At 43.3% G+C, this 14,225-nt stretch overlaps 4 protein-coding genes across 8 annotated transcripts; 2 read left to right on the top strand and 2 right to left on the bottom strand.

Moving 5' to 3' along the window:
• The first annotated feature begins 5,161 nt into the window (after positions 1 to 5,161).
• On the top strand, positions 5,162 to 7,164 carry LOC129733085 (zinc finger protein 436-like). 2 transcript variants are annotated; one of them, XM_055694654.1, is made up of 3 exons: positions 5,162 to 6,308; positions 6,369 to 6,482; positions 6,573 to 7,164. In XM_055694654.1, exons 1-2 carry the CDS (start codon positions 5,673 to 5,675, stop codon positions 6,465 to 6,467), a joined length of 735 nt encoding a protein of 244 aa, XP_055550629.1. In that variant the 5' UTR covers positions 5,162 to 5,672; the 3' UTR covers positions 6,468 to 6,482; positions 6,573 to 7,164. The 2 variants fall into 2 exon arrangements, with proteins under 2 accessions (XP_055550629.1, XP_055550628.1); XM_055694653.1 differs by having other exon boundaries at positions 5,164 to 6,308; positions 6,369 to 6,489; positions 6,546 to 7,164.
• LOC129733082 (zinc finger protein 431-like) lies at positions 7,005 to 8,950 on the bottom strand. Of its 4 annotated transcripts, XM_055694650.1 has the most exons (4): positions 8,624 to 8,946; positions 8,476 to 8,558; positions 7,987 to 8,418; positions 7,797 to 7,933 (listed from the first exon to the last, which is right to left on the bottom strand). In XM_055694650.1, the coding sequence occupies exons 2-4, from the start codon at positions 8,484 to 8,486 to the stop codon at positions 7,927 to 7,929; spliced, it is 450 nt and encodes a 149-aa protein (XP_055550625.1). In that variant the 5' UTR covers positions 8,487 to 8,558; positions 8,624 to 8,946; the 3' UTR covers positions 7,797 to 7,926. The 4 variants fall into 4 exon arrangements, with proteins under 4 accessions (XP_055550623.1, XP_055550621.1, XP_055550624.1 ...); XM_055694648.1 differs by having other exon boundaries at positions 7,005 to 8,432; positions 8,624 to 8,950; XM_055694646.1 differs by having other exon boundaries at positions 7,005 to 8,418; positions 8,624 to 8,948.
• On the top strand, positions 8,929 to 11,267 carry LOC129733080 (vacuolar protein sorting-associated protein 33B). Its single transcript, XM_055694644.1, has 2 exons — positions 8,929 to 9,207; positions 9,270 to 11,267. Exons 1-2 carry the CDS (start codon positions 9,050 to 9,052, stop codon positions 11,062 to 11,064), a joined length of 1,953 nt encoding a protein of 650 aa, XP_055550619.1. The 5' UTR covers positions 8,929 to 9,049; the 3' UTR covers positions 11,065 to 11,267.
• Positions 11,143 to 12,868, bottom strand: LOC129733084 (uncharacterized). Its single transcript, XM_055694652.1, has one exon. The coding sequence runs from the start codon at positions 12,705 to 12,707 to the stop codon at positions 11,616 to 11,618; it is 1,092 nt and encodes a 363-aa protein (XP_055550627.1). The 5' UTR covers positions 12,708 to 12,868; the 3' UTR covers positions 11,143 to 11,615.
• Positions 12,869 to 14,225: the final 1,357 nt, after the last annotated feature.

Consider the following 14,225-nt stretch of genomic DNA (forward strand, 5'->3'; position numbering starts at 1 on the left):
GTCTTTCGCACGAAGGACCTGCCGAAGGCCCTAAAATTTGAAGGGGACTTCCAGGACAGTGTGGACACCACAAATGAGAGAATGCTCCGTCTTCTCCAAAATCAGAACGACGGTTTCTCCACACGTGCATGGCGAGTATGTCATCGCAACGTTACTGGAAAGACTGTCGAATTGATGGTAGAGCTGGACCAACAGTCTGCTAACCTCATAGCGGCACAGAGCTTCCTGCTGAACTACAAGTACGGCAAAGCACGCATGCGGCAGGTTGGCAGAAAGTCCTCAAACACAGGCGCGAAAGGTTCTGGTGCGAAGGCAGGAACGGTACGTTCGGAGACTCCCTCAGGGAGTGTACCGCTACCACCTGCTCGACGCACTCCCGCGATAGCGAAGAAGGTTCCGCCGAAAAATCGAAAGAGGAGTAAGCGTGAGCATCTGAACAGTCGCGACCCTCAAAGCCAAATTCCGCCGCCTAAACGTGAGAGTAGCACTTCTGTCGCCTACTGTCTGCTGCAACGGGAGCCTGTTGCTGAGGGTATGCAGACTACCCATCCCAGCGTCACCGCTGATGGCAACCGTCCGCCAATCGGATCTCAACTAGATCCGACGAAGGACGCGCTGCCAACAAATTGAGCAGCATACGCTGCGTTCAGGTGAACCTCCATCACGCAAAGGGCGCCTCTGGTGTTCTTTGCCGGAGGTTCACCAAGGATCAGCTATCCGTGGAGCTGATCCAGGAACCATGGGTCCACGACACCAGGATCCTTAGCTTAGCCAACACAAACAGTAAGTTGGTCTATTGTAATCAACAGTCAAATCCCAGGACTGCAATTCTGCTGAACAGAAACATTAAATTTGTTCCCATTACAGAGTTCATCCAACGGGATTTGGTTGCCATTGCGGTGGAAGTCCCGACAACCAACGGCACTCAAGAAGTGGTTGTTGCCTCCGCTTACTTCCCGGGGGACGAGGACGATATACCGCCATCCGAAGTCGCAGCACTTGTGCGATACTGCCGAAGCATCAACAAGCCACTCATCGTCGGATGCGATGCCAACGCGCATCACACAGTCTGGGGCAGCTCGGATGTCAACACTCGAGGTGAGTACCTACTTGAATACCTTACTTCTAACAATGTTAATGTATGCAATGTGGGAAACGAGCCAACTTTCAGTAATGCTATTAGACAAGAGGTCCTAGATCTCACTCTATGTAGCGCCTCGATAACGGAGAAAGTCAAGAACTGGCATGTCTCTGATGAACCCAGTTTATCAGACCATAGACACATCAGATTTGACGTCGAGGCTACTCCTCTGAGAAGAGAACATTTCAGGAATCCTAAGAAAACCAACTGGAACTCTTTTAAGGAACATTTGGTCAATTCGAGAACATCCTGCCACCAAAATATTCGAACTCCAGGTGAACTGGACATCGCAGCAAGTGACCTACAGCACAGGATCACGGAAGCTTTTATGTCAAACTGTCCGTTAACAAATCGAACAGTCTGCCGTGATGTGCCCTGGTGGAATGAAACTCTCAGCAACCTTCGTCGGGAAGCTAGACGCTTGTTCAACAGGGCTAAAATCACGTCCAACTGGGAAGCCTATAGAGCATCCCTTACAAAATACAACGCTGAGCTACGCAAAGCCAAAAGGAGGTCTAGAATTCGATTCTGTGAAGACATTCAGACTCTACCTGAGGCAACGCGACTGCAAAAAGCGATGTCCAAAGATCACACGAATGGTCTTGGGCAGTTGAAAAAGGAAGATGGTAGTCTGACTGTCACCACCAAGGAAACGCTGGATGTTCTTATGAACATTCACTTTCCTGGATCGACAGCAATCTCCGGTTCGAACGTCGAAGAGTTACAGAGCCTCGAATCCAGACGCATAACGTCACGTGACTCCGCAGCGCTCGCTCGTAGAATTTTCACGGAGACTTCTATCAACTGGGCACTAAGCTCTTTTGAGCCTATGAAGTCACCAGGACCGGATGGCATTCTACCAATCTTTCCACAAAAATCGGACGGAGTCGTTATGTCCGAACTCATCAGCCTCTTTCGAGCCAGCTTTACTATGGGACATATCCCGGTCAACTGGCGGAACGTTAAGGTGGTGTTTATACCAAAGCCGGGCAAAAAAGACAAAAAATTGCCCAAAGCTTTCAGACCTATAAGTCTGACGTCAACTCTTCTCAAGTTGATGGAGAAAATTACGGACAACTACATCCGCAGTGAGTTTCTGAAGGAGTTACCCTTACACAAGCATCAGTATGCTTATCAACAGGGTAAATCTACTGAAAACGCTTTGCATTGCCTAGTGACGAAGATCGAGAAGTCCTTGAAATATAAAGAGACAGCGGTCTGCGCTTTTCTTGATATTCAGGGAGCTTTCGATAACACGTCCTTTGCATCAATTTACACGGCTCTACAAAATAAAAGAGTCAACGATACTACAATGAGCTGGATCCAAGCAATGCTTTCGAGCAGGAAGATCACAGCTGCATTGGGGGATACGTCTGTCACAGTAGGGGGAGTGAAAGGGTGTCCTCAAGGAGGAGTTCTCTCTCCACTGCTATGGTCACTGGTGGTAGACGTTCTCCTAACTAAGCTATCACAGCTGGGCTTCGAAGTCATTGGATATGCTGATGATATAGTCCTTATTGTTCGGGGAAAATGTGATGCAACTCTATCTAGTCGTATGCAAACGGCACTTAACACCACCTCTCAGTGGTGCTCAGAAGAAGGGCTGAACATTAACCCCGCTAAAACGGTCATTATACCATTTACCAAGCGAAGAATGCACACAATCATTCCTCCGCTACTGAATGGGGTAAGACTATGTTTCAGTAATGAGACCAAATATCTTGGAATCATTCTGGATAAGAAGCTGAACTGGACTGCTCACCTAGACTACGCTATCAAGAAGGCAACTTCAGCTATCTGGGCTTGCAGTACACTGTTTGGCAAGACCTGGGGGCTAAAACCACAATTAGCGCTCTGGTCTTACATCACCATTGCTCGGCCACGTATAACCTACGCAGCCCTCGCATGGTGGCCTAAAGTAAATGAAGAGACAGCTCAGGCGAAACTTACCAAAGTCCAACGGTTGGCCTGTCTCTCAGTTACCAGTGCCCTGCGCACAACACCGACAGCAGCCTTGGAGGCCTTGCTTTGCTTACTTCCTCTACATCTCCATGTGAAGAAGGAAGCAGAGCTTGGCGCACTAAGGCTGCAAAGAAATACAACGATGCTCGAAGGTGACCTAACGGGTCACCTAAGCATCCTAAAGGAGTTTAAGCTGACACCTTTAGTAACAACAGTCACGGACTGGATGGAAGCGAAGCCAAACATGGACGTTCCATATATAGTGATCGACACAGATCGCTCCATGTGGAACAATGGAGGGCCGAGTCTTCCATCGGGCACAATCCGCTTCTACACGGATGGCTCAAATATCGGACCCCAGACTGGTTCAGGGATCTACGGACCAGGTATAAAGGCCACTATCTCAATGGGTAAGTGGCCAACCGTCTTTCAGGCGGAGGAATACGCAATATATATCTGTGCTATAACATGTCTGTATCGCAAATATAGACATGCGAAAATCGGAATCTTTTCGGACAGTCAGGCGGCACTAAAGGCATTAAAGTCTGCTACATGTGTCTCCAGACTAGTCTGGGAGTGCATCGCAACACTCAGGGAACTCTCCCGCTTCAACAAAGTTATGCTACTTTGGGTACCCGGTCACTGCGGAATCGAGGGAAATGAACATGCCGACAGCCTCGCAAGACAAGGATCTGCTCAGCAATTCATTGGACCGGAACCGTTTTTGGGTACTTCCACATCCGCCATTAAAGTCGAACTAAGTACATGGGAAAAGCTAAAGATAGCATCTCAATGGCAACATGCGCAGGGTTGCAGGCAAGCTAAACAATTTATCTACCCTAACCCTACGGTTACCAAACGGCTACTTAGTTTAACTCGTAGTGAACTACGCATCATCACGGGACTTCTCACTGGACACTGTCCTGCTCTTTATCATTTAAAGAAAATCGACAAAGTCCTAACCGACTATTGTCGCTTTTGCAACGCTGAACCTGAGAGCTCAGCGCATTTGCTTCGCTTTTGCGGGGCTCTTGCTTCATTGAGGTTTAACTTCTTTGGAAGTTACCTCTCAACTCCATACCAGGTATGGAGCACCAATCCCAAAACGGTCACAGGTTTCATCAACCATGTAGTTCCAGATTGGGGCACAGGCTTACAACCAACTAGCTCAACTCCATCAATGAGTTCGAGCATCTTGTAATCTGTGTAAAGTAATCGGGACCAGCCACAAAAGACAAACATTCCTGTCGCAGTGGCGCTTTCTACCCAATGCCCTTCAGGCATACAAAAAAATGTAAATATTACAAACGACTTAAAAAAACACAAGATAGAAATAAACCTTACAATACAAGGAATAACCATAAACAAAACAAAAATGGATAAAACAACCATGTACCGTATCGGAGCTGAGCTACTGCACACCGAGTACAATGGATGGAGGCACGTTTACACAGATGCTTCCAAGACACAGGATTCTTGTGGAATAGGAGTTTACGAAGAAAGTACATCACTGGAAATCAGCCTAAAACTAGCGGAACAATGCAGCATCATGACAGCGGAACTACTGGCCATTTGGATGGCTGTAAAAGAAATAAAAGGTATGGAACCACACAAAACCGTTATTCTAACGGACTCCACCGTTATTCTAACGGAGCAGCCTGCTGGCATCTCGAAAACTTTAACAAATTCGAAGACATTGACCAGCTAACGTCAGAAATAGGAAAGATGCTTACTGATACTGAAACGGTAGTCCAATGGATCCCAGCACACGTTGGATTGCCTGGTAATGAAAAAGCGGACCTATTAGCAAAAGGAGGAACAGAATCACCAGCGATCTTACAGAATAAACTACTGCAATGTGATCTCATAAATATGTTCGACAAACATCTAAAAAGTACATCGGATAACTGGTACCGTACACTAGCTTTAGAGCAAAACAAAGGAAATCAATTTTTCAAGATTGCGGAGCATTTTCCAGAAAGACCGTGGTTCTGGAAAACAACATTAAACAGTATTGAAGTAAGGCTACTTAATCGGATTTTAGCGGGACACGATTATTCTAATTTCTGGCTTGCAAAAATGCAAATCAAAAACACCGAAAACTGTGATCTATGTGAAGTTGGAGACACAACAGAACATGTCTTATTAAAATGTATAAAATACAGTCACATAAGAAATTACTTTGATTGGGAACAATTTGGAAGTATACAAGAAATTGTTGGCGACTTACAAGAAGAAAAACTGAAACAAATACTAAAATTTGTCAGAATGACAAGATTAGAATTGTAACAATAGTAACGGCACATCGTTACACTACGAGCAGATGGCAGATATAAGATTTAACGGATTTAACTCTTGAGCCATAAACGTCATACCTGAAAAAAAAAGATTAATGTTTTGATAATAATATCGGTTAGCAAAATAACAACTGTGTTAGCAATGGTTTTGTTTGAACGTAAATATTATTGAACAGGTGTAGAATTAACCGCATTAAAATCAATAAACGAATATAGTTAACTCGGACTCATTCGCATGAGCATTTTACTGGAGTGAATGCAAAAAAATATTTATGGCGATTCCAAACGGCATTAAACTTGACCAAAGTCTTATTAAGTCGGAAGTAGCTGAACTCGAAGAGCTTAACGATGAGAAGAAGGCGGTTGCAAACTTGCAGGCACAACCTGTTCGCTTCGAGTGCAACATTTGCGGCAAGCAAGTGCGCAAACTGCAACGGCACAAACGCATCCATTGGGATCACCGGCGCTACAAGTGTGACATGTGCGGCAAAGAAGTTAAAAATCTATATCGTCACAAGCTAAATCACCTAGAAATTGAGCGTCCATTTCAGTGCGATTTCTGTGGTAAGAAATTTACTAAGAAAAGTCATGTGGATCGCCACCGGGAAATTCACACCGGAAATAGACCATGCAAATGTGGCATGTGTGGTGCGGCGTTCATCACGAACAGTGACCTGGCACAACACGAGCGCATTCACACCCGAGAACGGGCTCATCCGTGTGATATATGTGGAAGAGATTTCATCCGGATCAGTGACCTGCGGCATCACAGACGAATTCATACAGGCGAGCGACCGTACAGTTGTCCAGTTTGTGGGGAAGACTTCTACCGAAACAGTCACCTGAAACGTCACCAGAAGAAGCATGAGCTGCTGGTGGCACCAGTGAAACGCGGTCGAAAGAAAAAGGTAAGAAATAAAATGTCTAGAATCAAAATTTTCATTCAACTGATTATTCAACCATTTTAGGATATGTCAGAATACATGTCCAAAAATCCCGAACAATTATTTATTTTGAAAAACCAAACGAACTCCGACACTTTTGGTTTAGTACAAGAAGGCATGTAAATAAATAGATCGGGTAGTTAAGGTAAAAAAGTTTAATGTTGTATGAAACGAATAAAATGTAATTAGTGTACATTGTAGATTTTTAGCCAAATAGTGGCTATTAAAAGTTTCACTCTCAGCGAGATGATCCACCACAGCCACAGACATTATTTTGTTTAAACTCATTGCCAACACAAAGTTAGTGTGGTTGGCATGTGGTCTACGCGTGTTGAAAATCTAGATGACTTCAAAATAGCTGAAACATGTCCCGACTACTACAAGTACGTGTCAACTGGAATAGGAAAAACTTTAAAGTAGCGTATGATTTGATTAAGCGAAAGATTTGTGTCACCACCCTAGAATATCTAGACGTTTTTTTTTTTTGTCACTAGCTCAATAATATACGAAGAACAAAGATAGAACATCAAAAAATAGATTTGAATTTGTCAAGTGAAAATATTCCAGATGCACCTACATGTTCATCTGCAATAAGCCAAAATCGGATTCACAGAAAACCATCGAAGGCAAATTTTCGAGTTCGAACTGAAACAAAGCCGATTGCCGAGAGTGCACAGTGCACATAATAAAACGAAAGCTTTAAGTTTATTTTGTCTATTTCGTGTCCGTCGAAAAAAATTTAAAACTTCATTTCTTGTGTACTCGCATAATATGTTGCTCGAGATTTAAATACGTAAAATACATCTTGCAACAGATCTCACACGCAAATGTTTTTTCGTGCTGTGCCATATGCTGAGTCCGGGCAGCGTTTGTGGGAAATTCGGTGCCACAAACACCACACACATATGATCTATCGCTGCGATGCTGCTCCATGTGTCGTTTCCAATTGAACTTGCTTGCAAAAACTTTGCCGCATACATCACACTTGAAAGGTCTCTCGCCTGTGTGTGTCCGTTTGTGCCGCTCCAAATGAGCGTTCGTGCTAAGCTCCTTACCGCATATATCGCACGCGTTTGGTCTTTCGCCTGTATGCACCCTCATGTGTCGATCCAGCGTATTGGAAGACGCGAATGTTTGATCACAGCTAGAGCATTCATATGGCCGTTCACCGGTATGAATGCGTAGATGAGCGGTGAGCCCAGATTTTTGGGTGCACTCTTTGCCGCAGATATCGCATTTGTACGGACGTTCACCTGTGTGGACACGTGAGTGACGATCGAGATAGCCGGGTGTCGGGAACGATTTGGTGCAAATTTCACATTTGTACCGGTTCTCCCCAGTATGATACCGAAAATGTTTGTTTCGAGCTTTATTTGAAAAGAATTTTTTGCTACAGACGGAACACTCAAATGTCCGTTCGTCGAAATGTATCGTCTGAACGTGTTGAAATAATTGATATTTCGTGGTGAATTTTTTGCCGCAAAACCTGCACTTGTTTGTTACAGTTTGCAAATCTCCCTCAGACTTTAAAGATTCGGTTTTACTAATGCTCTTAGGCGACTGATCAACGGAATGGGTTCGTTTATGATCTGAAAGCAATTGAGAATGTGAGAATGTTTTGTCACAGATCTGGCATTTGAACTTTTTATCGCGGGCATGAATTTGCATGTGCCTTGTCAGGCCGTATCTTCGCTTGAATTCCTTGCCACAAATATTACAGCTACTAGGGACATCTCCGCTGTGTGTCGGTGTATGCAGATCTAATTTTTCGATTGAATTGAACTCTCGAGGGCAAACGTCACATTTCCATCGCTTCGTATCGCACGTGTGCTGTTTGAGCTCGGTATTCTTGGCAAACGCTTCATCGCAGAAGCTACATCTGTAGTGCTTCTCACCTGTATGACGACGCCTATGTGTAATGAGACCACTGTGCGATGCTAAAGCCTTGCCGCAGATATCACATTCGTGAGGTAGATCACCTGCATGAACAGCCAGATGTTTCTCCATGGAGCCTAATATGCCTCTACCACAAATGGGACAGCATTGGGTCTGTTTGTTAATAGGTGCTTGGGATCTGAAGTACGTAAACTGAGTGATGAATAATATTTTGATCTATTGCTTTTGATTTTACCTGCTACCCATTATGTGCGGATTCGATTCTGATCGTAATTTTGAGTTGATATGATCTGTTACTTATGCATTCAGATGCGTGACCTGCAAAATAAAAGAACTTGTTTTTATCGGTTTATAAGAACAGGATTTGTTTATTAGGCAGTTACCATAGTTGCTTGCAATGCACAAAGATTAGAAGATGTCAAGTTCAAAATAACGCTCAGCGGGACTGTATTTTGTAAGTTTTAGGCTGAAATAATTGATTCAAAGCCATTTTTCGCTCGAATGTTAGATACCGTAAATAATAATAAGGAGTCCCGTCCGACGCGTGAGATTAGCTAAACGTCAAACGCGTATCACACGCTTCTGAAATAGAACTTGTAGAGCGGGTATTTTTTACGTAATTCAAACTCGAAACTTTCATCTTCTAATTGGACTCTTTGGCCTTTTTCCTATAGTGAGCTCGATTTGCGTCTTTTGACATATTGCTTGTTATCCTTGTTATGCTTTAAAGCAAAATATTTACAATAATCGTGAATTGTAAATGAGTTTAATTGGGAATCAATGCGACTCCATCTAACAACTGCCTATCGATGGATACAGTGTTAAGCAAAAAGTTGCTAGGATTTCGCCAAATCGCACAGGAAAAGCTACAGCACATTCTCTACTCGATTCCACTGGACAAAGACTTGGTAATAGAGCCAGCATTGATCAAACCGCTCGAACACATTGTCGGTGCATCTTGGCTTAAGTAAGTTCCATCTAGGTTTAACAGAGACATATTCATTCACGATTCACCCGAACGTTCTACAGGAAAAAAGGTATCGATAAAATCTACAAATTCGACCCGAAAAATGCTCCACCGAAACGGAAACAGTTTCTCTACTTCCTCAGCTCTGATCTGTTAGTGTTCAAAAATGCACTAGACCAGATCAGTAGCTATCAAAGTCAAACCTCAACGAGCCTGCTAGTGGCTGAAGCGGACAAAGGCAACAAACAATACCACGTTATCGTGTTTCCTTTGGTTCTGGCCAGCTTCGAACAGCTGTTAGAGGAGGAGGGACTTTACGGGTCCGTGGAATTGTACAGCTTCCAATGGGATTTTATAGCATTTGACCAGGGTTTGCTCAGCCTGGAGCTGCCGAACGTGTTTGCAGATGTTTTCGTGCGGCAGGATTGTTCTCTGCTTGGTTCAATCGCGCAAAGTCTCAGAATATTTCAGATGGTGATGGGACGGCCGAATTTGTTGTTCAGTTTGGGTTGTAATGCAGAGAAAATATCGCAAATGATGCAAATAATTGACTCCGACCGGAAAGAAAAAAGTGGCGCAGGGAAACAAACCTCCGATTTCAGTATTATGTTAATTGTTGATCGTGATCGGGACTATCCTTCGTGTTTGTTGACGCCGGTTGTTTACGCAGGTTTACTGTTAGAGATACATAAATTCAACGCAGGATCGTTAACGGTCGATTCAACTGGAAACAAGATAAAAAATGGTAAATTAGCTTTCCTTCAAAGCGACGATGAAAAGAAGACCAAGCTACAAACTACGCATCTAATGATGAATGGGACGAATGATTTAATCTACCAGGAGAACCGATATCGTCATTTTTCAGAAGTGATCGGACTTTTGAGCTCCCAGGCGAGAGCGCTTGGTTTGGAGGGCAAGATGTACTCGAAGGATATGAAACTATCGGAGATGAAAGACTACGTTACCAATAAGCTACCGAAGGTGGCCGCCCAGAAGAAAGAACTTTTTAAACATTTGCTCTTGTGCGAAACAATTGTTGAAGAAATAGGAGGAAACTTTGAAAAATTGCAACTAATTGAAGAAAGCATTCTGACCAACACGAATAGAAAGCAAATTTTAACATATATAGACGAACAACTGGCGGCAGATGCACACAAGTTCAACACCTTACGGTTGATTTGTCTCTATCATGTCACTATCGGGCTAACCAGCGAAGATATCACGAAATTGATGACCGCTTACCTAAATGCCTTTGGTTATCCGCTGTTAACGGTTTTTAATAACCTCCACCAGGCGAAACTATTTCCTGACACGACAAATTTAACAAAAACGAAAATTTTATCCCAAATATCCATACCTATACTAAAATCTCCGTTTCAAATCGAAGCTAATAAGCTGAAACTTCTGCCAGCTGATCCAGTACAGGGTCCTGAATCAGTTGGAACCGCAAGCAGTCAAACTACGGGGGGTAGCACAGCCAAGAAACACTGTCCTAGCTATGTTTTTAACGGAAACTACATTCCACTGATTGCTCAGCTTTGCCAGATCATCCTCGGTGGTAACAGTTTCGAGGATTTGTACAATCGTCTCGGACATCTCGAACGACTTAAGCTGGGCGGCCAAAATTTCGTCCCCAAGACGCTTCGGGAACTTTCGATTACCAGTGCCAAGGGTGAGATTAACGCGCTGCTACCACTGAAGGGAAAAACAATGTTCGTGTTCGTTGTTGGTGGACTTAGCTATGCTGAGGTAGCTGCTTGCCAGCTGGTGGAAAAATTGACTGGTGGTAAAATTGTACTAGCCTCGGATTCCGTTCAGTCGGGATGCGATATAATTGAAAGTATTGTTGGATGTTAGCAACGCTGATTGGAGTGATGACAATGAAAGTACATATATATTCTTCAATGATTAATTTACTATTTTATCAGCGATCGCTAGAATCATAAATTTTTATTTTAGGTAATTACCAAGAGAATTTGAATTCATTTGTTGTGAGAATGAATAAAAAGTTAATGACCGTGTTCGACACGTCAGCATGTTATTCATGTAAGATTTTAAAAGGATTGTTTTCGATTCATTAGATTGCCATTTTTCTAGTTGAACTGCGTCTAATTTTCTTCTAACCATTTGTTGAGGTGTTTTACGTCAATTCACTGAGCTGCTTAAGTGAAATTTTGTGAATGGTGCAAGCAAATTTGTATACACAAAAGAACTCACAAAATTTCACTGAAAGTCGAGTCTTTTGCCAAGTCTAATATGCTTCAACATATGTTCTCGAGTCTTTCATAATTAGAAATTACAGAACTTTAACAATAGCTTTTGCTTCCTAACAAACTATGCGCTATGACCATTGTATATAATTTTAAAGTATATCACCAATAGTGTAGAATCACTGCTACTGGAGCGAGTCAGTGTTTTGTTCTTCCTGTCATTCCAGGCACACGATATAGGAACTCTCCATCGTCATCATAGAAGCAATCATCCAGTTTAAACGTTGCTCCTCTCTTGTACAGCTTTTGCGGTATTTCGATAAACTCTTTAATACCCGTCGCAGTTTGAGTTGCATTGCGTGATTCAGAAGGCACCAGATCTGAGTTATACTTCTTCACATTCAGGACGAAACTCTCTCCAGCACTCGTGCGACTTACTACCTGAGGTTGCTCTGCCTCGCTAACCGAAGGCTGGCCCAATTCACTTTTCATTTGAGTTAATGTTCTTGGGGAAAGGTCAGACACATTCCCCATCAAAAACATATCCTTCTTCGGTGCTTTGAATGGGATTTCCGGAATCGGCTCAGTCTGTGTGCCTATTTGTGTCAATTCTGGCTCATCCTCTGTATAGGCGTATTTCTTACAACCTGTGATAATTTTTGAAAACTCTCCGTCTTCCGGTAGCGTTCGTATTTCGTAGAGACGTTTGGTCTCGAGTTTTGGTTTGACAACTTCTTGAAAATTACGATTAACAAATTTATTCAAGTGTTCCGCAAACCCGTCGTCCAGGTTTTTGATTCTCCCGGATTTAAATCGTTCCCAGTTTTCACGAACCGCTTCGTCGTGCCGCTGGATTCGGTTCACGTCTCGTGGAAACCATTTGGCTTTAATAATCTTCACAATAGTGTACCGATCCGCCGGAAAGCTCTCCACTAATTTATCGATGCTCCACTCTTCCGAGTCAAAGTTGTGTAAATAACGAATTTGTTCCTTTTCCGACCATGTTAGAAAGTTCAGCTGTTTTGTTTTGAAGTATTTATTGCCAACGATCCAGGACTGCAAACGTTCCCGGTACTGCTCTACTTCTTGTTCGTATTGTCTGTGGGATTTATGTACCTGGCTAAAATCGGCTTCCTCCATATGGTCCAGCTCTTCCGCGCTAGTCTGCAGCTGATCATCATTAAGCAGATTCATACGACGATCGATTCCGGGATTGCGAACACGTCGCACATAACATCGTGCTAGTGTTTTCTGCCGTTCGTATGCAAGTTTAAGAATGGTGCGTAACATGTTTGCATTTGAGTTGACGAGCTGCACTGATTTTTTTTTAATAAACCGAAGGAATATAATCAATTTAACACTAAGAAATTTGCAGTAAATTATATGAGTAAACAACACGTTTGTTTTCTCCCTGGTGATTAAGCGGTCTTCAAGTAGGGATGCCAGATATTCATAGAAAATACACTCTACCAAAAAAACGTGTAACTAAAACGTGAAAATAACTATAAAACAACTAAGGGCTGAATCGCAAAAACGTATCGCGGTGCATAAAAAAAAAAAAGAATTTGTAATAATTATTGTAAAACACTAAATACCACTTGGAAATAATCTTCGATTATTTCTTCACTGTTTTAAGTATAATTTATTTACAGTGTGTTTAATAACAGTAGTGGATGTGAAAATTGAAAAAAATTGACAGCTCTATCAGTCGAACTCTAACCGTGATGGCAAAAGCAGTGAAGCTACTCCGTTCGAAAGTGTGCGCGCTCAAAGAGCGGTACCCCGAAGTGTCGAAATCGGACATCTACGGCACTTTGTGGACACCAGATACGTCGATTCCGGCATCTACATCTTGTCATTTTTTGAAAACAGAGCATCCAAAGAAAGTCTGGTTTTGGACGGCAGACGACCCAAAGCATACTGAAGAGGCAGACCGAGGGAAAATTGGCTACATCGCTGCATGCGCTTGGCCGAAAGGTCGGTTAAACCGGCCAAATAGTGAAAATGTACCTGGCGAACATGGACATACATGTCAGAAAGCAGCAGTCACGTTCACTGGTCTCGGAGCTGCAGGCAATGACGCAGCGGCAGCGCCTGAATTTTCCCGGCGAATCACGGTGTGGTGGTAGGGATGGACGACCAGACCTGTCTCACCCTGGATGGCAACGACTGGCAGTCCCCCACAAAGGAAGTGGGCACCAAGATGAAGTTTATTCCACACATCAAGTTCCACAAAAAGGTGACAATCAGCGAGAAGGGTATGTCAAAGCCGCTCTTCTTTCGCTCCGGACTGGCCGTGAGCGGGGAAATTTATAATACAAAGGGCCTGCCGTAAGTTGCGTCGTTCATCAAGAAATACCATAAGGCCGATAACGCGGTGTTTTGGTCGGATCTGGCTTCAGCCCATTACGAGAAGCGATCGTTGGAGGAGATAGAGCGGCTAAATATAAATGTGGTACCCAAGTTGCCGAACCCACCCAACGTCCCTAAGTGGCGTCTCATCGAGGATTTCTGGGCAAACCTGAACCGTAAGATCTACTCCAACAATTTTGTTCTCAACTCAATACTCAATACCTCAATAACATGCCTACACGCATGTTTTCGTCCGCCATTGGCATATGTTGCGGTTAACTGCCGGAAGACCTCTCGCAAGGGCGTAGAATTTTTTCGCAAGTAAGCTGATATAATTACCTTCCATGGGAAATTTATCAACCTCAATTATCTGTCATAGTTGTTTTCTTACCACCATCTGAAAAAACTCCATTTTCAAACCGCAAACTAGAGATGGTCGGCTTTCGGGTTTTCAAA

Source organism: Wyeomyia smithii, chromosome 3 (genome assembly GCF_029784165.1).
Source record: "Wyeomyia smithii strain HCP4-BCI-WySm-NY-G18 chromosome 3, ASM2978416v1, whole genome shotgun sequence".
In the NCBI taxonomy this organism is placed as follows: domain Eukaryota; kingdom Metazoa; phylum Arthropoda; class Insecta; order Diptera; family Culicidae; genus Wyeomyia; species Wyeomyia smithii.

Coding starts and splice junctions, on each gene's coding strand:
- LOC129733085 (XM_055694654.1), top strand. CDS start 5,673: ATGGCGATTCCAAACGGCATTAAACTTGACCAAAGTCTTATTAAGTCG. Junction 6,309..6,368: donor AACGCGGTCGAAAGAAAAAG/GTAAGAAATAAA, acceptor CAACCATTTTAG/GATATGTCAGAATACATGTC.
- LOC129733080 (XM_055694644.1), top strand. CDS start 9,050: ATGGATACAGTGTTAAGCAAAAAGTTGCTAGGATTTCGCCAAATCGCA. Junction 9,208..9,269: donor GTCGGTGCATCTTGGCTTAA/GTAAGTTCCATC, acceptor AACGTTCTACAG/GAAAAAAGGTATCGATAAAA.
- LOC129733084 (XM_055694652.1), bottom strand. CDS start 12,707: ATGTTACGCACCATTCTTAAACTTGCATACGAACGGCAGAAAACACTA.